This window comes from Pyrus communis, chromosome 4, assembly GCF_963583255.1.
Source record: "Pyrus communis chromosome 4, drPyrComm1.1, whole genome shotgun sequence".
NCBI lineage: Eukaryota > Viridiplantae > Streptophyta > Magnoliopsida > Rosales > Rosaceae > Pyrus > Pyrus communis.
Window position 1 is genome coordinate 9,656,209 of NC_084806.1, and position 20,913 is coordinate 9,677,121.

At 34.0% G+C, this 20,913-nt stretch overlaps 2 protein-coding genes across 2 annotated transcripts; both read right to left on the reverse strand.

The window, feature by feature from the left end:
• Positions 1 to 3,579: 3,579 nt before the first annotated feature.
• Positions 3,580 to 8,311, reverse strand: LOC137732390 (uncharacterized). The gene is made up of 6 exons (XM_068471698.1): positions 8,121 to 8,311; positions 7,035 to 7,159; positions 6,850 to 6,911; positions 4,941 to 6,761; positions 4,599 to 4,749; positions 3,580 to 4,449 (listed from the first exon to the last, which is right to left on the reverse strand). Exons 2-6 carry the CDS (start codon positions 7,153 to 7,155, stop codon positions 3,782 to 3,784), a joined length of 2,823 nt encoding a protein of 940 aa, XP_068327799.1. The 5' UTR covers positions 7,156 to 7,159; positions 8,121 to 8,311; the 3' UTR covers positions 3,580 to 3,781.
• Positions 8,312 to 13,527: 5,216 nt separating this feature from the next.
• Positions 13,528 to 13,968, reverse strand: LOC137732652 (zinc finger protein 3-like). Its single transcript, XM_068471953.1, has one exon. It carries the CDS (start codon positions 13,966 to 13,968, stop codon positions 13,528 to 13,530), a length of 441 nt encoding a protein of 146 aa, XP_068328054.1.
• Between the last annotated feature and the right edge of the window lie 6,945 nt (positions 13,969 to 20,913).

The window sequence follows — 20,913 nt, forward strand, 5'->3', positions numbered from 1 at the left end:
TCACTAGTAGTTGCTAGTATGTTAGCGACAATATTGCTAGTATGTAACGACAATACATTAACTAAGTCGCTAGTTACATACCGATCCACCCATTTTCATTTTTTTTCTTTTTCAGTTTTTTTTCTTTTATTTCCCTTACCATAACAACAAACTATAATTTTCATGTTCTTCAAAATATATTTTTCTGTACAAAACCTATTATAATTCATATTTAAACACTTGAAATCAACGATTTAAAACCTATATTTAAAGATATTTTTTGTAATTTTCAACTTTAACAATCAATAAAAAATAGTTTTGAGACCTAATAAACGGTAGGATCACGTCTAAACATCTTGCAACATTTTCCATAACTCCGAGACAAAATATTTTTTACAACATTCGTTGTAATCCAAGGTTCGAGTTTGGGATGCGTCTCCCTGCGCCTAAACCATTAATTTTATTTTATTTTTTATTTTTTGTTTTTTCCCATACCACAACACCAAACTATCATCTTCATGTGATAGAAAATGTGTTTTTGATGAAAATTTTCTTATAATCCATGTCAAAAAATCTGAAAACAAGGATATAAATCTTAATCTAAAGGAATTTCAATCTAAATAAAGTAATGTAGGAAGAAAAAAAAATTCAATGGAAAAAGAAAAAAGGTGACAAAAATAGAAAAGGATACGATCGGTACTTTGGTACTGATCATTTTCACTAACAGTTGCTAGTATGTTAGCGACAATATTGCTAGTATGTAACGACAATACATGAACTAAGTCGCTAGCTACATACCGATCCACCCATTTTCATTTTTTTTCTTTTTCAGTTTTTTTTTTCTTTTATTTCTCTTACCATAATAACAAACTATAATTTTCATGTTCTTCAAAATATATTTTTCTGTACAAAACCTATTATAATTCATATTTAAAAACTTGAAATCAACGATTTAAAACCTATATTTAAAGATATTTTTTGTAATTTTCAACTTTAAGAATCAATAAAAAATAGTTTTGAAACCTAATAAACGGTAGGATCACGTCTAAACATCTTGCAACATTTTCCATAACTCCGAGCCAAAATATTTTTTAAAGCTAAAAATTTCAATTTTTTCCGTAACAATTTTCCAATCGATTTTAAGAAATTTTACAACATTCGTTATAATCCAAGGTTCGAGTTTGGGATGCGTCTCCCTGCGCCTAAACCATTAATTTTATTTTATTTTTTCCCATACCACAACACCAAACTATCATCTTCATGTGATAGAAAATGTGTTTTTGATGAAAATTTTCTTATAATCCATGTCAAAAAATCTGAAAACAAGGATATAAATCTTAATCTAAAGGAATTTCAATCTAAATAAAGTAATGTAGGAAGAAAAATATATTCAATGGAAAAAGAAAAAAGGTGAAAAAAATATAAAAGGATACGATCGGTACTTTGGTACTGATCCTTTTCACTAATTGTTGCTAGTATGTTAGCGACAATATTGCTAGTATGTAACGACAATACATGAACTAAGTCGCTAGTTACATTCCGATCCACCCATTTTCATTTTTTTTCTTTTTCGGTTTTTTTTTTCTTTTATTTCTCTTACCATAACAACAAACTATAATTTTCATGTTCTTCAAAATATATTTTTCTGTACAAAACCTATTATAATTCATATTTAAACACTTGAAATCAACGATTTAAAACCTATATTTAAAGATATTTTTTGTAATTTTCAACTTTAAGAATCAATAAAAAATAGTTTTGAGACCTAATAAATGGTAGGATTACGTCTAAACATCTTGCAACATTTTCCATAACTCCGAGACAAAATATTTTTTAAAGCTAAAAATTTCAATTTTTTCTGTAACAATTTTCCAATCGATTTTAAGAAATTTTACAACATTCGTTGTAATCCAAGGTTCGAGTTTGGGATGCGTCTCCCTGCGCCTAAACCATTAATTTTATTTTATTTTTTCCCATACCACAACACCAAACTATCATCTTCATGTGATAGAAAATGTGTTTTTGATGAAAATTTTCTTATAATCCATGTCAAAAAATCTGAAAACAAGGATATAAATCTTAATCTAAAGGAATTTCAATCTAAATAAAGTAATGTAGGAAGAAAAAAAAATTCAATGGAAAAAGAAAAAAGGTGACAAAAATAGAAAAGGATACGATCGGTACTTTGGTACTGATCATTTTCACTAGCAGTTGCTAGTATGTTAGCGACAATATTGCTAGTATGTAACGACAATACTTGAAATAAGTCGCTAGTTACATACCGATCCACCCATTTTCATTTTTTTTCTTTTTCAGTTTTTTTTTTCTTTTATTTCTCTTACCATAATAACAAACTATAATTTTCATGTTCTTCAAAATATATTTTTCTGTACAAAACCTATTATAATTCATATTTAAAAACTTGAAATCAACGATTTAAAACCTATATTTAAAGATATTTTTTGTAATTTTCAACTTTAAGAATCAATAAAAAATAGTTTTGAGACCTAATAAACGGTAGGATCACGTCTAAACATCTTGCAACATTTTCCATAACTCCGAGACAAAATATTTTTTAAAGCTAAAAATTTCAATTTTTTCCGTAACAATTTTCCAATCGATTTTAAGAAATTTTACAACATTCGTTGTAATCCAAGGTTCGAGTTTGGGATGCGTCTCCCTGCGCCTAAACCATTAATTTTATTTTATTTTTTCCCATACCACAACACCAAACTATCATCTTCATGTGACAGAAAATGTGTTTTTGATGAAAATTTTCTTATAATCCATGTCAAAAAATCTGAAAACAAGGATATAAATCTTAATCTAAAGGAATTTCAATCTAAATAAAGTAATGTAGGAAGAAAAAAAAATTCAATGGAAAAAGAAAAAAGGTGAAAAATATATAAAAGGATACGATCGGTACTTTGGTACTGATCCTTTTCACTAATTGTTGCTAGTATGTTAGCGACAATATTGCTAGTATGTAACGACAATACATGAACTAAGTCGCTAGTTACATACCGATCCACCCATTTTCATTTTTTTTCTTGTTCAGTTTTTTTTTTCTTTTATTTCTCTTACCATAACAACAAACTATAATTTTCATGTTCTTCAAACTATATTTTTCTGTACAAAACCTATTATAATTCATATTTAAACACTTGAAATCAACGATTTAAAACCTATATTTAAAGATATTTTTTGTAATTTTCAACTTTAAGAATCAATAAAAAATAGTTTTGAGACCTAATAAATGGTAGGATCACGTCTAAACATCTTGCAACATTTTCCTTAACTCCGAGACAAAATATTTTTTAAAGCTAAAAATTTCAATTTTTTCCGTAACAATTTTCCTATCGATTTTAAGAAATTTTACAACATTCGTTGTAATCCAAGGTTCGAGTTTGGGATGCGTCTCCCTGCGCCTAAAGTATCCACCACGCTTAAGTGATGGTGAGCATCACCATCATAATAATTTCCGTTAGATAAGTTAAAGTTTCGAGATTAGTGTAGTCGGTAGATTAATCACACTCATTCAACATCAATTAACGTGATGTATAAAGAGAAACATAGTGATCAAACTTATAATCATACATGTCCATCTTAAGTTAAATTTATATTGTTTCCACACAGAATCTAAACCGAAAGCTCAACTTGTGATGAACAAGAGAAACATAGTGATATGTATAAAATAAACCAATGATTTGAATACTAACAAGTACCCAAATACAACAAGATCAGCAAAAGAAACATATGCAGGAAACTAAGGTGGAGCTGATATATAAACATGTCTCAGGCATTACAATTGCAACATATCAGCAACCACTTCATCTACCAAAGAATCAAATATTTGACCCTCAACATCTACCCCTAGTGCAAATGCATCGGTTTCGAAGTCCAGCCATCTGCCATAGGGGCTGCTCATGTCCTTGCCCACGAGCTCGTCCACCATGCATTCCCACATGCCTTTCCAACATGAGAGTTCTTTGTACACTTCTTCGGCTAAAGACGCCTTTCTCCTCACCATTGCTACTCCTTTCACCCATGCACTGTATCCCCCGCCCACATAACGCCTGCATTTCAAGTCCAAGCATTCACTTGTACAATCAAATAGTTCCTTTCGCCTTACCCTGGACTCTCCACCATCAATTTCGAACTGTCCTCTTCGACATTCCAGCAGATTGAAGAGATGAGGGTTTATGATCTTCCTGGCCCGGCCCAATGTAAAGTCTTGAAACATCAATTCGACATTACATAGTGTCTCCTTTATGTATTCCAATTCCCACTCATTTGATCTCAAAGATTCTTTTATGTGAACTGTAAGTGCTTGGTTTCTTGCCACAGTTCCTGTATATGTTGAAGAAGCGGAATCTGATAACTCGGTGTCAGCTTCTACTAAATGGAACTTCTTGGAAGAACTGAAAACATTAACTTCCCGAGCTTGGATTGATGAGCACAACCTGCTTGCTGAAGAAACCAAAAAAATGTGTTCAGCAACCTAAATAAGACACATTTCAAAATTCAAAGAGTGGAAACAAAATAATAAAAAAGATATATATATATATATATATATATATATATATATATATATATATATATATATAAGCATCTTATACCTTCTGTACTGTTACTATCAGTGGTAATTGAAGAGTCATAACTTTCATTTGAAAAAGAAGATTCCAGAACAGAGACTGGACTAGGATGCCGGCAATGCACCTGTCCAGCTTCAATAGGACTGCTGCTATATTCGTCTGCCTTATCGACTCCCTGAAAATGTTGAATTTTTGTCACTTACAGTCAGATCAAGTGCAAAGTTATACCACCAGTAATCTCATAACTTTGTGGGAAAAGGAATAAACAAAAGTGGAAAAATAAAAGGATAAAAAGAAGGGGAATTCCACAGAAAAAGACCAGCATTATCAACAGAATTAGCTAGTAATACTGAAAGTCGGCCCAACCTGAAACTTGTGTTTCAATCTGAATGCAGGAGTGTCAGCTTCAAATCGATCACCGGATTTCTCGGTAACCAACAGATGTTGGTCTCTCTGGTCATTTAACCTTTGCATGGAGCCAACTGCATTATAATTGCGTTTCACGTCCAAATTTGAAGCAGTTGAAGCTGAGCATACTTTTGCGGCTTCACGACTTGAAGATTCACTCCCATAAGATAATTCCCTTAACTTTTGTTCCAAAAGAGCACTCAAAGCATCACCGCCTATCACATTGTAACCCACTGAGGATGGCTTCATATTGTCTGTGTCAAGCAACAACCGTTTACCTCGGTGATCTGTGCAAAGACTGTTGCTCTTCTGCCCAACCAGAGCTGAGATGTCCGTGCCAAGCGGTGATCGTGTAAGTGGGGCTGTGAATGTAAACGAAACAACATCCATGCCTTTCTTTCTGCTATCTTCAGCCCAATTATAGTGCCTGTCACTAACTGGATTAGACTGAACTCGCTTCTGATTTTTGTCACTCAACGTATCATCAACAGCACGATCTTTATTAAACTGAAAGTTTCCATCTATTGATCGTTTCTTCCTCGGATAATTCCCTTCGTTCGAGTAGGACACTTCTTTTTCACTATCCGTTGCCTCTGAGCCCAACTTTCTGGATCCAATTTTGGAATTTCCACTACTTCGAACTGAGCTTTTGTGACGACCAGAAGAAGAATCCCCGGACAGCACTTTTCTACCCTGCAAGTTGGAAACCAAAGGCTTTGAAGGTAATTTCTCTTTATCAACTACACCATTTTGTTTCTGGTTATTCTGCTTAAGAGCACCAGAAGCATTATGTGTAGAAGGTTTCTTGTGCAGATTCTTTTGAACATTCGGTTGGGTCCGGATGGGCTGGTTTGAGATGACCTCATTCTGTTCTCTCTGACCTACCGAGCTTATATTTCTACTTAAATTCTGACCTCTTTTCTGAACATTGACCTTTGCTTGGATTGCAAGAGAAATGGACTTCCCCTTAGTTTCTTCCATCTCCGAAGAAGCCCTGAATGACAAATCGAGAGATCCATTCCAGCTCTTATTCAAAGACTGTCCCTGAAGAGACTTAGCAGCATTTGATTCAACAGGCTTTCGGGACACCGCAGAAGGCTTCGTTTTCTTGTAAGCAGCTCCAACTTTATCTTTTAAATCTTGATCTTTCAAGGTTTCTGAAGAAGACCCAACCAGTGGAACTTTTCGGGATGCCTCCACCTTTTCTTTGAGAGCCTGAACCTTCAGGGGCACAGAAGAGGCCCCTACTAAAGGCATCTTGGCCTTGGCGGTGGCTGGAGGTCCAGGCTCAATAATTTTTGCAGCAGCTTCCATTATGTGAGCAGCATTCCTAGTGGAAACAAAGCCGGGATTCTTAATGGGAGACAAAAGTTTATGGTGTGTGAGCGGAATAGACTTAGCTGATCTAGGAGGCAATGTTTCAGTCTGGAACCTCTCAATTGGCGTGCTTTGCATATTCTGGGGCTTTGGCTCCAAAGAATTCCTGGTAGGGCCATCCACCCTTTTTATGGGATTTCCAGAATACCTTAACTGATCGTCATGATAGCACTCGACGTTTCTCCTGTGATAATGAGCACCTTGGAGAGATTGAGTGTCAAAATATGGGGTAGAGTAAGGCTCAGAAAAACTGGATGTGGGTAAGGAGTCTAATCCCATAAGCTTGGCTACCACACTAGGGGCTTTCGCTCCAAGTCCTTCTTCATCTGTAACAGATGAAGCACAACTATAATCGCTGCTACCTCTGATGCTTGACGCTGCCCCAGTTTCATCCTCATCTACCTAGAAATAAAACAAGAAGTGTAAACAGTATTAGTTCAAACTCCATACCGAAATGGTCTAAAGAAATAAGCAGTTCTAGAACACTGACCACCAGATGCTGTCGCGTCATTGGCAAGTTCCCATGGCTTTTCTTTGCCTGTTTTGAGCGTTCTAAATAAAAAAGAGGAAGAAATCAAAATTCAAAACAACCACCCACGGAATAGGAAAATGATACAAGACCAAAAGTGAAAAACATATATGTTGTATGCGTATGCTGATACAATAAAACTGTACCTGGTGAATCCGACTTGCCAGAGAATAATTTTTTTCGAGACTTTGCAGTCCAGTCAAATAGATGAAAGAAACCACCCACATGACCTGCTCCACTTTTCGAACCTTCTCTCTCAACTCCCATTGTTCTGATGCAAAAAATAAGAACACATCAACAATTAAGTAAAATAATCAAGGAGGAAAACAATTTCTATTCCACTTGATCAGAACAAAATAATTTTATGAAACGTAACAAGTATAACATAACCCATTAAAATGGTAATTAGCATGGAAGTCCTAAGCAGCAAACCTTCACTTAGTTTAGTTGTTTCATGATTCAGAAAAACATTTTCTTCAAAGATCACAGGTACACAATCCTGCATATCAATCTTTTTCTTAGCAAGTCAAATCATACCAAACAATGATAATCTTGTATCAGATGATCTAAAATGTTGTGAGTCCTATATAACCTTCAGGGAAGATTATTTCTATGGTAAATAATTACTAGTCAACTATCGTTCTAGCTTTCGAAATCAAGACACTGTGAACCTCACCAAGAAATACAATGCTGAGAACTATTGTTCTAGCTTTCGGTATCTTCAAGCATAGACTAGCCTATGAAATTCAATAAGCTGAATCAAACACTGACCTTTCTGCTTCAACTTAAGACATGCAACTCGAATTTACCCTTGCATCATATGCTCTTCAAATACCTAGCTTTCTAAACCCAATAGGATCAACAAATTGCATAACCCGATTCAGAAGATCATCAAACACACAAATCCCAAATGTCCCTGATCTAAATAAGGTCAAACAAATCCAAAAGGCAAATAAAAAGAAAATTTTGCATCTTTGATTCTTTATGCACCTAACTATGAAAAAAGAGATCCATTCTGCAAATAAATAACCGTAAATCAACATTCAGCTCAATGAGTTCCCAACAACCAAATAATTCAAGTAAATTACATAAACGTAGAATATGCAACATTTTCCCAGCAACCAATCGCTCCCCCCAATACAAGATACAAAACAAATCAGACCCAATCCACAAATCCAAAAACCAATAACAAAGATTCCAACTTTTATTGAAATTCAAAGTAAAAAACTTACAAGAACTAGTGGGCAGGAATCAACTCAGCCTCTCTCTCTCTCTCTCTCTCTCTCTCTCTAACAAGTGAAGTAAAGTGAAGGAAGCAATGAAAGATTCAGCAGGATGGAGGAAACACATTTATTGAAAAATCTTTCATTTATTTTCTATCAGAGGTCAGAGTCTTCGTCCAGAAACTCATTTACTGACTCCCCCTGTGTAGTTCGAAGGAATAAATGGGGATAGACAGTGGGACTCTACTGTTTTTTATACAAACATAAATTTTTTTTTTTTTTTTTTTTGAAAATTAAAAAATATAGTAAAATGCAGAAAAGGTTGTAATTTTCTAACGTCTCTTTAGATGGGGGCTTCATTTCAAATTCCAAATGTGGGCGTTGGAGTGAGGCAGCGAGATAAAGTTACCTGGCACTGCATGCGGAGGATGAGGGTTTGTGACGTGGGAAGTGAGGGGACGGGTACGTGGCAGTTGAATGGGGAGAGGGTATGTAATTCGTTGTACGTAGTTCGGTGAGGATAGTGGTTTTTCAAAAGTCAAATAATAGAAGACGAAATGAAGCTCCGGTGCATGTTGGGCTACGACCCGGGAGCCATACTTTAGTTTTCTGTCGTTGGGCCTTGGGCGTTAATGAATTTTTTTCATTTATAAATCGAAAAGTGTCATTTGAACACACGCGCACACACACACACAAAATAAAAAATAAAAAATAAAAAAATCGAAAGTGTCAGGATCGACGTCCACAAATTATAAATTTGATACCCAATTTTAGTTGTCTCGGTTTACGGCTTAGAATATATAATTGATCTCTAATACTCCTTATATCTTGGTTTTTTTTTATAATGAGGGACTGGTCGAATTTAAACCTCCTTTGAACTATTAAGAAGAGAAGCGTTAAAAGTCAATTGGTTAATTTAGCATGTCGTTGCTGTAGTAGTAAGATTTATATTTATTTAATTAGAAACAAAAATCGTCGGTCTTCATTTGTTAGAAGAAATTTCCAACTTAAATTTTATGTACGATAGTTGTTAAAAAGAAAAAAAAAATTAGTGTTTCGACCTAGAGAACTCCAACACATTCATAGAAATTAAGAGTAGAAATTCTTCTTCACTTATTTTGAAGTGTAACAAATATTTTTATGACTCAAGACATGCAAACTACTGAGGTATAGCACAGAATGACCCTTCTTTTCTTTTGGTAAATAAGGACCCATCTTCTAATGAAGTGTTGAACGTATATATTAAGATTCTCCTTTTTACGAGTAGAGTGGAACCGGTCATAATCATTTAGTCTAATGTCATTCCATCTATTTTGTTAAGAGTTATTGGAAAAAGTTTTAAATTCAAATCTCATGGACGATAATAATTGTTTATTAATAACTCTAAATAAAAACAAATGAAGAAGGTAAACTTAGAAACAATGTCCAATGACAGTTTCACACAAAGATCGAATATTTATAGCTATAAGTCAATCTTTACTGGTAACATCATGGAATTCATGATCAAGAGTGGGGACAAATTAGAAACGTTTCGCGTTTGAAAAATTATTAAACTCGATCGTGTTTTTTGGGTCATAGTTTATACGTAAAATCCTATATATACATTGTTAAGGTAAACATTCCAGATCCGGAAAAATTACTAAAGAAGAAGAAGACTCGGCGAGAATTTCAAAAAAAAAAAAAAAAAACAGGCCATTCATCGCATATAAATAGATCACAAATGTCTTTCAAGATTTTCACGTTACTAACCATAAATTAAATAAATCGAGAGGCAGAAAAACATGAATGGATAGATCGATCAATCCCACAAAAATTGAAAGAATTAATTAAACACAATCTTAATTTGAGGCCAAAGCCAAATGCATGCAAAGCTCACTAGCTAGAATTTTCATGAAAACCTCAAATCTGAGATATATCCCTTTGCATTCTCTCAAACTACGCGTACACAAGCGCATAATATTTGTTCTTGAACCAACGTACCCCATTCTTTAAAGCAGTCTTGAATTTGGCTTCAACGGCATAGGACTTGTACTTAGCCACCCGACGTTGTCTCTTGACCTCTGAGTGTCCGAAGTTGTAGATTGAAGATGCTTTGCATGAATACTTTCGGTTTTCCCACGGATAACTTTCGTGATCATGGTCACCGTCAGGCATATATGTTGAACCATAAGTTGGCCTCATCTTGTCCATCTCTCTCATATTTCTCGCCTGTCAATCAAGATTGACGAGGAAAGACAAAGAGAGGTGGACGATGAAAACTTGGTTATGATGGGAGAGCAAGGTATTGTTATAGAGGGATATGTGGGTTCCCATTTTGTCTACAAATGATGTTGATTAAATAAGAAGGGCTTTGGGAAACCATTGTCTTAATTTGTGAGGATGTGACGAGGATACAACAAAAAAAGAACGAGAGGATCTGTGAATGCATAAGCAAAACCGCTCAAACATAAAGAGGGTTTCTTTGCCAAATTAATGAGCATCCTCGGAAATCTGTTCCAAGGAAAAAATGGGCATTTAGAAAGAGTAATTACCACATTTTTCATATAGTAATGTTACACTTATCACATATTTATACTATATTTGTATCATTTTTCTAATAGCTAGGTAGGTTCTACCAGTACATGTGGATCACATCTCTATTAGAGAAATAGTACAAATGTGGTAAAAGTAACATTTTTTTTATCTAGAAATAGATAACACTCGAAAAAAACAATTCTTCCTTAAATATAATCTAACAGTTGTCATATTCAGGGCGTTCATTGATATAGTAATGCTTCATTTGAAACTTGAATTTTTTATTGAGAAGTATTTAATTGTTATTGTCATTCTAAAAATCTAACTGTAAATTCTAAATTTTTTATATTTAGAAGAAAAACTCTTATAAGAGGTGTACAATTAAATTTTCAAGAGCATATCCAAAGGAGATGTCAAAATTTCCGCATTGACAAAAACGGTTAAAAAAAGACAACTTTAGTGTTTTCTAATTGAAATGTCAATTGATTGACAACAAAGATGGTACCTGTTAAATTTGACAACAACTTCAAATAATTTTTAATTAACTATTAAATGCTTTTTATTATTTTTTTTATTAGTTTAAATGGAAATGCTACGGAGACTCTCTCAAAAATGTATATTGTCTTTTCCTTTTCTTTCATTACCAATTCAATGTTTAAATATTCTTATACCCTTTCTTTCATTTCCTTTCATTACCAAGGCAACAAAGTAAATATGAATTTTATTTTATATTTAAAATTTGACATATTGGGTGGAGAGTAAAATTTTAAAAGTTGTGAAAGTGTCACAAAAGCTGTCAAATTTAAATTGGGAATTGTTATTAGCATTCCAAAAATCTCATTCTACACTCCAAACTTTCTATATTGGGAAAGAAAAATACACTTGTGAGGAGTCTAAAATAAGATTTTTGGAGTGCCAATATCACTTCCCTTTAAATTTTATGTTTATAATTTGACATCTCCTTTTGAGATAGTCTAAACTGCCAATAATTATATTTTTTGTTAGAATATGTAATGCATGTTACTAATGCAGTGTAAGCATTGTTGTGAGTTTCGACAGAAATAAAACTGCAAAAACAACATCGTTTGGTTAGAGGCAACTATGCATATATGTATATAGTTTGTTTCCTACGGATTGTGATCACTGCTATCTGCATATTGTTATACGTGTGCGATCTATAATATGTAGTAAGGTGTAATGTTTTTTAATAAAAAAAAAAAGTATGAATTATTCTCTCTTCTTATATTTTAATTAGGTCGACAACATTTTCCTTTTCGGAAACTGTACAACGAACCAATGGCACCGAAGAAGAAATTTAGAGTCCCCATATCCTTGTGATTAGCGGAGAACAGCAATTTTGTCTTAAAATTGAGATTATTTTGTTTCTTTCCTTGTTAGAGAGGGGCTCTTAAAGAATGGGGCTTTTTTATTATTGTAGTTCATTAACACTTGGGTTATTACCTTCCATAGATAATCCTCTAAATTTAAGTATTGTGTAACTTAGTCTAAGAAATAACTCTTATTATTTACCTCTTCTATAAATATAACAACTGAAACCAAAAAATTGGGAGTAAATTGTTGGTGGTATTCACATTACCTTCCAATTTGTTAGGGAAGACTTGGTCTTAGGAAAACCGTTGACTTGTCAAAGCAGTGTGGTATGCCCAGCTAATTAAAAAGATGTTAAATCAATGTATGTGTAATTTTCAAAAGCAAAAGAAGTGTATTTTAAAAGAAAACTATCATTATTACTCTAAAAAAATTATTCTATATTCATCACAAGTGTTTTTTTTTTTTTAAGTATAAAAAATTTGAAGTACAAAATGTGATTCTTAAAATGCTAATAACAATACCTTTTGAAAACATATATTCTTTTTTGTTCGACGTGTGTTCCAATAAAACCCTAATACTAAAAGCAAAGTAAAAAACAAGATTTCTAAAGAACTGACAGAAAATATATAGGGGTTTCAGGGCAAGCAAGGAAACGAATGGCTCGTAGCTACTACATGCACCACCATCTAATCAAACAAGGAACAACTCCGTCCTTTCCTTCATTATATTTGACGCGCATGGTAGCCCGTCCCAAGAGAAAACCAACAATAACGAAGGAGGAGACACATGTGCGCACTTATACAGTCAGTGTGTGTGTGTGTGTGTGTGTGTGTGTGTTCATGCACATCCTCGACTAGTTGGAACTCAGTTCAAAAATTCGAATGGATAGAGGAAAAAACACATAAATTGGCGTTGAATATCCTTTATAATAGATAAAGTTCCATGCCCGTCAAAAAATTTTAGAGATAATCATGCCATATTCGGAAAATCTCATTTTTGCTAATTTTTCTTCGGCTCTATTAATCTCATTTAGACTGTAGTATAACCATTTAGAGTTTAAGTTCTAGATTTTTTAATTTAAAAAATAGACTTTAAATTTTAAGTCTCTGACTTTGGGCAATCAACTTTACATTTTATGATTAACTCTATTAACAAATAAGATGAAGGCTAAAGAAAATTCGTGCATCTATGTAACTTTACATGGCTACGAACTAACTCGGAATCTAGAATTTCTTTTCCTAATATTGAAAAATGTCCTGAATTAGAATTCTCTCCTTCCCATTGATTAGGAAAATAAAATTTCACATGGCCAGCTAGCTAGACTTTATGATTATTAAGGTTCTCAATATTAAGATCCTAATAATAAAGACATAAATGATCTATTTCATAGCATATGCATCGTTTGATACATTGTAAAACAATGCTTGTCCACTGATGAGCTCTAACATGCAACTTTTTAGGGTTCTCTGGATGGCATTGGAAACCAAATAATTGAACACGCAAGTTCTCAACCATACACGAAATGACAGAAAAAAGCTTTCTAAGTAACCAGTTTATTGAATATTAAGACTCAAAGTCTCAAACGCAGATCAACATCATTTCCTTCATCTACGTTGGGAACAACCTGTTTGATATGTTTGAAGTTCAAGCCATGAGGGTTTCTGGGGGCTACCACAGACGGGACCCGAGCTGCACCAGCATGACCATGATCAGAACCACCATTGATATTGCTTGTGGATCCACTAGAGCCAACGATTATGGGTACACTTGTTGCTACCCGTTGATATTGATCACGATGACCATGATTGGGAGGAGGATGATGATGTTGGACACGGTCTAACATGGCCATCCTTTCAAGCTGCCTTTCTCTTTTGTGTGCGTTTTGATGTCCGCCCAACGCTTGAGAGCTTTCAAACTTCCGGCCACAGTACTGACACTCAAACTTCTTGCTCTCGATGATCATGGCGACTCGGTCACTGTCATCCGTCACCGAAAACCCGAATAGCTTCATTTTCTGATGAAAGAATATGGTTAATGGAAATTGAGAACTAATGAAACTTACATATATTACTTGCCCTTGGAAATACCCAAGCAACATATCCAAAGCTACAAAAATCTAGTGCTAAAGCACTATTGCATGGCCTATCATGGCAAAACACCTACCCACACGATCTCTGGTCTTCTCTGGCCTCCCCTAGTACCCCTTTTACTATTAATTGTCACATATATTTCTTTAAAAAGGTACGAGCGGGTGGATTCGCTATGACAATCAACTTCTTTGGGAGCATGAAAGATTCACAAAAACATTTCCGTCTTCCCTGACCACTCATCGTGCAATTCATCAATGACAATAATCGAATCTAGGATGTGTGTGTGGAATACAGACTTGTAATTCGTCCCCAACTACTGAGTCACTCCGTAGTAGTTAATTTAAAAACGTCTTTCTTAGCTATGTTAATTTTCTCTAGTTAAGAACGTCCTTCTTAGCTACCATATAATGCATTTTAACAATTAAAAACATTTATATTTTAATTTCTCACTTTCATCTAAAACACGAAAAGAAAAAAAACCACAATTAGTTCGATAAAAGTTAACGGAAAATGCAAGCATTCGAACAACTAAACAATTGTCAATTTAACCGGTTTTTGCATAGATAATCTTTAAGAAGTAATATAAAAGGTCAAAAGATATTCTTGACATAAACGCATACAAGTTTAATTTGACTTAATTCTTACAGGGGAGACCTAAACAGTAGAGATCCGGATCGTGAAGCCAACCAAAAAGAAAAAAGAAAAAAAAAAAGATTAAAGGCAGACTACATTGCATACCGACACGCTTTAGAGTAATGTAAGAGAGACTAAATTTGTAGACTAAATTTTAAAAACTAAAGAACATAGAAGTTGATGATTAGTGTATTATTTAAGCGTTGATAAACGTACTCATTTCTATTAGTGACATATTATTTAGTTTACAAATTTAATCTCTCTAGTATTATCCTACGCTTTAAGGATCGCTCATACCTAAGAATGACATGGAAAGTGAAACAAACAAAACAAGAACATATTTTGGGGAGCGACGAGACATATACAGTACTAGTGCTCTGTTAATTTGTTGCTTTACGTGTGTCCCACGACAGTGTCTTTGGCGCTTACACTAAACCTGGACCTAATTAAGTTAGACTCTTAATACTTAATAGTTAATAGATAAGCTAAAGCCTAATTCTAAAAGGCCAAGTCAATTACGTGCAAAATTAATCTGTGTCACTACTCACTAAAATACACAAAAATATATTGTGTAGACATGTACATGCGCATTGTTTAAAAAAAAAAAACCAGACATGTTTATGCATGGCGACCATGTACATATATATGTATGAGCCCCTTTGGGATGAGGGTTAATTAGTTCCACAGCAAAAATTTTAGAACTCTTGGTTCTTTTTACTCGGGTTCAAATCTCCCACTGCAAATTATTTTCAATTTACATTCTCTCTTTTTTGTATTTTATTTTTCTTGCTTTATGGTGTAAAGTTTATGTTCCCACTTGAAGCGGAATTATTGATATCTCGATTGATAGTTATACTGACAACATGCTCACAACATATCAACACATTTTGGACACCATATTGATATTATATCAACATGTTGCAGACATCTGTATCAAGAATCCCTCCCCCTGTTAATTGAGAAGGGGTTTGTGTATGATACATATCCTCCCTTTTCTTTTCGTTTTTTTCCTTCTTTCTTATGGCACTCATGTAAGAGATGGTACCATAGCTACTTTAGTACGCGCGTACTGCCGACATTATGGTATGGAAGGGATGATTGATGAAATATTGAAATAACAATATCATGAAATAAAATCATTTTTCTCTTTGTTAGAAAATATATGTGAGATTCATATTGAACCTACAAATATGTAAAATGTAACATCAAATGGTGAATAAATTCGGCCACAAGAAGTGATTCAAGGTCAGCCACTACTATGCCTTCATTCACGCTCGCCGTTTAACACGAGGGTTATTGTCTTCCACAATCCAAGTACATTTCATTTCATCTCGATCGATATTGATGTATGCTTGTGGAGGGGGCCATGATTCTGCATATTTCTGGTCAAGTTCAAATATTTGAGAACTGCTAGCTCTTAAATAACATTACTGTTGTAATAATATTCTGAAAATATATAACAGCAGCAAATAGTCAAATTATATCGATATAATTTTGATAAAGTATCGATACTACCCCGCTATATATTAATAGCAAACATACCCATATTGCTATATTAAGGTATAACTATCCATTTCATATTGTTGATAATATCCCTTTGCTACGGTGTTATGGCTAACTAAGAGATTTTCAGAGAAATCTATTACATAAATCATGCTTATACAAACAAGAAAAGAGAGAAAAGAAAAAAAGAGAGTGAAAAAAAAAAAAAAAAAACAAACAAACTAATAAGATCATGACATGCATGCTATTGGTGTGCATGGTACAGTATTTGACCAATCAAATAGCTTGTAGTACAAGCATATCTCGTATATTGGCCATGCCATCGATAAAAGGGTTGAATAGCGATTGCCAATAGACGACAAAAAAACTAGAAGGGAAAAGGAGGTAGGGGCCGGAGAGCTCAAGCTATATAATTGGGTTTCCATGCGTGCACAGCGATGAGCAGTCAGTTCCATTGATTCACGCGGATATTACCTTATCGGCTATAATTAATTTGCCTTTGATTTGGTAGTACACCCTACTTTTTCATTTTTAGGTGAGTCCAGTCCCCTGCTTTTTTTGTCCTTCACAAACCATTGACTTTGATAGCACATAAGTTTGCCTTAGCTTAGATAAGCATGCATCATAGACCATTGTAGCTACGAGATGTGTGGATATATTGGTTATTTTTCATTCATCGTACTAAGTAATTACTTTGTTGTTTTTTGCAAGTTGCAACGCAACTAACTTGATAGGTGTAGCCTTTTGTTCTTTCCCTCCCTAATTAGAAGACTTTTTTTTTTTTTTTTTGTGTGATTTTCTATTAGATTTTATATTTGCATACTAACACTTTTTCTTAATAATGTCATATGTTTTAGCATTCTCATGTTACACTGTAGTGTTGGTCTAGAACACTATCTAACATCGTAACGCTTATTACTTCTTGTTTTAAATTATATGCAAATTGTAACCAGCTAAGTCTAGCATTTTCTCTTATACGCGTCAGTTAGAGATTATTCTATGATTTTGTCTTAAATTTTGCATTTGCCAACTTTCATACATTTCTCAAGACGTCATCATGACATTCTAAGTCAATAACACATGTCATGCGTTTTAATTTTTTTTTTATAACACTGCATTATTGATCTGAAACGCTGCAATGATTCTACATGCGTAAGTTTTAGGAGAGAAACATTAATAAAACAACATACGTCATACAGTACGGTCCACCAAATTCACCTTGTCTCGTCCACAGTTTGTTTGCTTTTGTTTGTCATGGTATTTTTTACAAAGTTCAATCATAAGAATCCCACTGACATTGTTTTGTTTCTCATGAGCTTTGAATCATTGCTAAATTTGGTCTCTTTTCAAGTTTCTAGTTTTGTGGAAACTAGGGTTGCAGTACTTTCTGATCGGATATTTATGGAGGTAATGATCATCTTTTTTTCTGATCACTAACTGGAGAAGTTCTACTAACCGTCGTCTGGATCGCCTAAATATTACAGCAGACACCACAAAAACATCATAATATTTCATCATCCTCAATAAATTTTTTGATGGGCTAGGAACACGATATAGGCATTTAGTTGCATAATGCAATTGATTGGAATTTTTTTTCAAATTTTCAATCAATTGTGTTATTACACTTAGCATACTGGACCATGCATGTTTTCAACACATTAAAAAATATCTTCACGTCCCCTACTTTTCACTAGGGCCAACTCTTTCGTCCTACACCCCTCACTTTGGGATGAGTATTCTAGATTCTCACATCTTATTCGTTTATCATACATTGTACGGTCAGTTTTTGTTAAATATTATTTATGTTTAATTTTAAATAAATAATTTAAAATAATTTATGGTTGCACGATGTACAATGAATGAATAAGAAGTGAAGATTCCTAAAAATAAGATCCTCATAAATTGGATCCAGGTGGGATACAAATCCCTCACTTTGCCTTGTCCGGGTTCGGACAGAAGACTCTCTCCACCAAATGGCAAGGTGATGGATGTTTTGACCAATTAAGCTATATACCTACGTGATAAAAAAAGTAACACAACCTATTCAGCTGGCTGCTGGGAAACCTTTGATGAGTGTTTGTTTATACTCAGAGACCCAGGGTGAAGATTTTGGACCGAAAAGTGTTATTCACACACTCATTTTTACTTCTCACACATCCTTGTTAATTTTTTGATCTTCTTCAAACCATTAAATACAACGACTGAAATTGACAGAAATGTGTGAGAAGTAGAAATAATTGTGTAAATAACACTACCCTTTCAGAAAAAGACATGGTGCGATGGAAACCTATATTTTGATATTACCGCTCATGTGCGATGGACACAAAGAAAACTGGTATGGCATTTCATAGTATGTTTTGGTTTATCAAATATTTCGGAGATTTTTTATCGTTAAATCATTAATCAAAGTATAATAACTAAGATTCAACAGTTAAAAACTCTATAAAAAATATTCCTGGACATACTAGAATTTTTGAAATAGTATTAAAACATAGTTCAAATATATGTATGAAGCTATCAGCCACCGATATGTTCATACATTTTTTTTTTTTTTTTTTTTTTTTTTGAGTGAGGTATTTCCAGGAACTTTGAATGTTTGACCGTGTGGATCTTAATTCTGGCCAAATCATGTGAAGTGAATGTGAAACCGTTTATATATAAGTCATTCTTGTGAAATCCTGTGAAATCGAGTGCTCAAAGGTTTTAAAGGAACTCCGTTTACACAAACAATTTTTGCCTTTGTATTTTTAGACACTTCAATTTATAATTTTAACATTCCCTGGACTCCAGAAACAAGTTATTGATATTCTAAGAATGCCACTTTTGAACGAAAAAAAAAGGTTTTGTTTAGACACCTAGTTTTCACTTTATATGCTCTCTACAATGAAAACTAGTATAAAAGATGAACAAAACGTGATCTACATGAATCTACGATGATTATGAGGAAGAAAATGTAAGACTTTCTGGTACTAATTTGCAAAGTCCTACATCCGAACGATTTAAATATAGTTGAAATCGTTCCATTACTTCCAAGGAGATATTTTGTATGAAACTCTACACACACTAATATGTGCATATAGTTGAGGACAAAAGACAATATCATTGCGGGTTACTGGATTGGTTCTAAAACTTTGACATGGTATCCTTGACTGATTGAACCCAAAATTGAGATCATGAATTGAACCCCTGGAGTCAGAAGTTGGGACCCCAAACTAAAAAACCTGAAACAAATTTCACGAAACCGAAATCAAATCAAATAGGGTTACCAATGTGGAATTGGCTACACGTGTAATATCAAGAGTGCTCTCAAATGAGAAGACATGTTGATGAATGCAAAGGTCCCTGTCAGACACTTAATCGAAATGGATACAGCTGATGATGATTGGTTCCACTATTAATTGCATTAAGACCATTAGTGTAAAACTTCACACCTGCTAGTTAGTGTAGGTCGTTAATCAGTTACATTATCAATACCTGCTTGGACTAGTATGTTTTGTATTACGCTGCTGATCACCGTTTTAATTAATACCCAGATGTTTGAAAATTAAGAAAGGGCGCTAGACCTGCTGAGGCACCTGCCTAGACCGTCTAGCCGTCCAAACCCGTCTAAGTTGCGACTCACTTAGAAGAAAATAGATAACTTTCATTTGCATTTTATTTTTTTTCAATAAATTGTAAGAGACTTGTTAAATACTTAACTAAACACACATTATATGCTTGTTCCCCATGTTTTCATTATGTTCCAATACTTCATAATATATATGTCATTTTATATTATAATTTTTTTATGAAATTACATATATTTTAAGTATAAATAAATACTTATTTACATGAAATATAGTAGATTTACTTAACTCCGCTTATCGCCTAGGCGCTAAGCCGTAACCCGCCGCTCAACTAGCGCCTAGCGTTTTTAAAACCTTGATTAAAAGTTTGATCCGTTTGGTTCACCTAAACCACGAATTAGAAGTTACGAAACTGAATCTTGGACCAGTTTTACTAGCTCAATTTGTGATGCAACGTAGCCGGCCAAAACAATATTTGATCGAAACGAACAAAACCTTCCTCGATCTTGTTGATTCTCACAAGGAGAATGCCAAAATGGAGGCATCCTTAAATCCGTTGATTTCCCGCAGGTATACAGAAAAAAAAAGGAAAATAAGAGAAATGTCTCTCAATTTTATTAATTCATCCACCCACCATGTATCACTCGTCTATCAAATTCTCAATTTTTGACGCAACTCATCGTTTGGATGCTTATGGTATGCTGTTAGGCATTTGGCTTGGAGTGGATAATCATGGAATGACTTGTTTCTTAGGGTGTGCGCTTCTGCGGGATGAAAATATGCAGCCCTTTTCCTGGGCATTAAAGGTAAGAAGCTCATTGGCATATTCATGTCAAATTATGAGTGAGAATATCTCCAACTTGTTAATTACCACCTAACAATCTGACAGATGAAAGGTTTTATTACAAAAGATATTGGTATTAGTTGGAGCGGAATTTAGATATTTAAACTTTTTTTTCTCATAAATATGATCGACGTGAGATATTTTAACAGTTCATTATGAAATGACCTCCGTAACCTTTTCATTCTTTCCAGCACAATGAATCACGATTATCTTAAACTCACGACCTAATTTGCTACTGAGTTTGTCTTGTTTATTGCTTCAACTTGTTCTTAATACCTAGTGATGTTTAAACAGACATGCTTGGGGTTCATTAAAGGAAA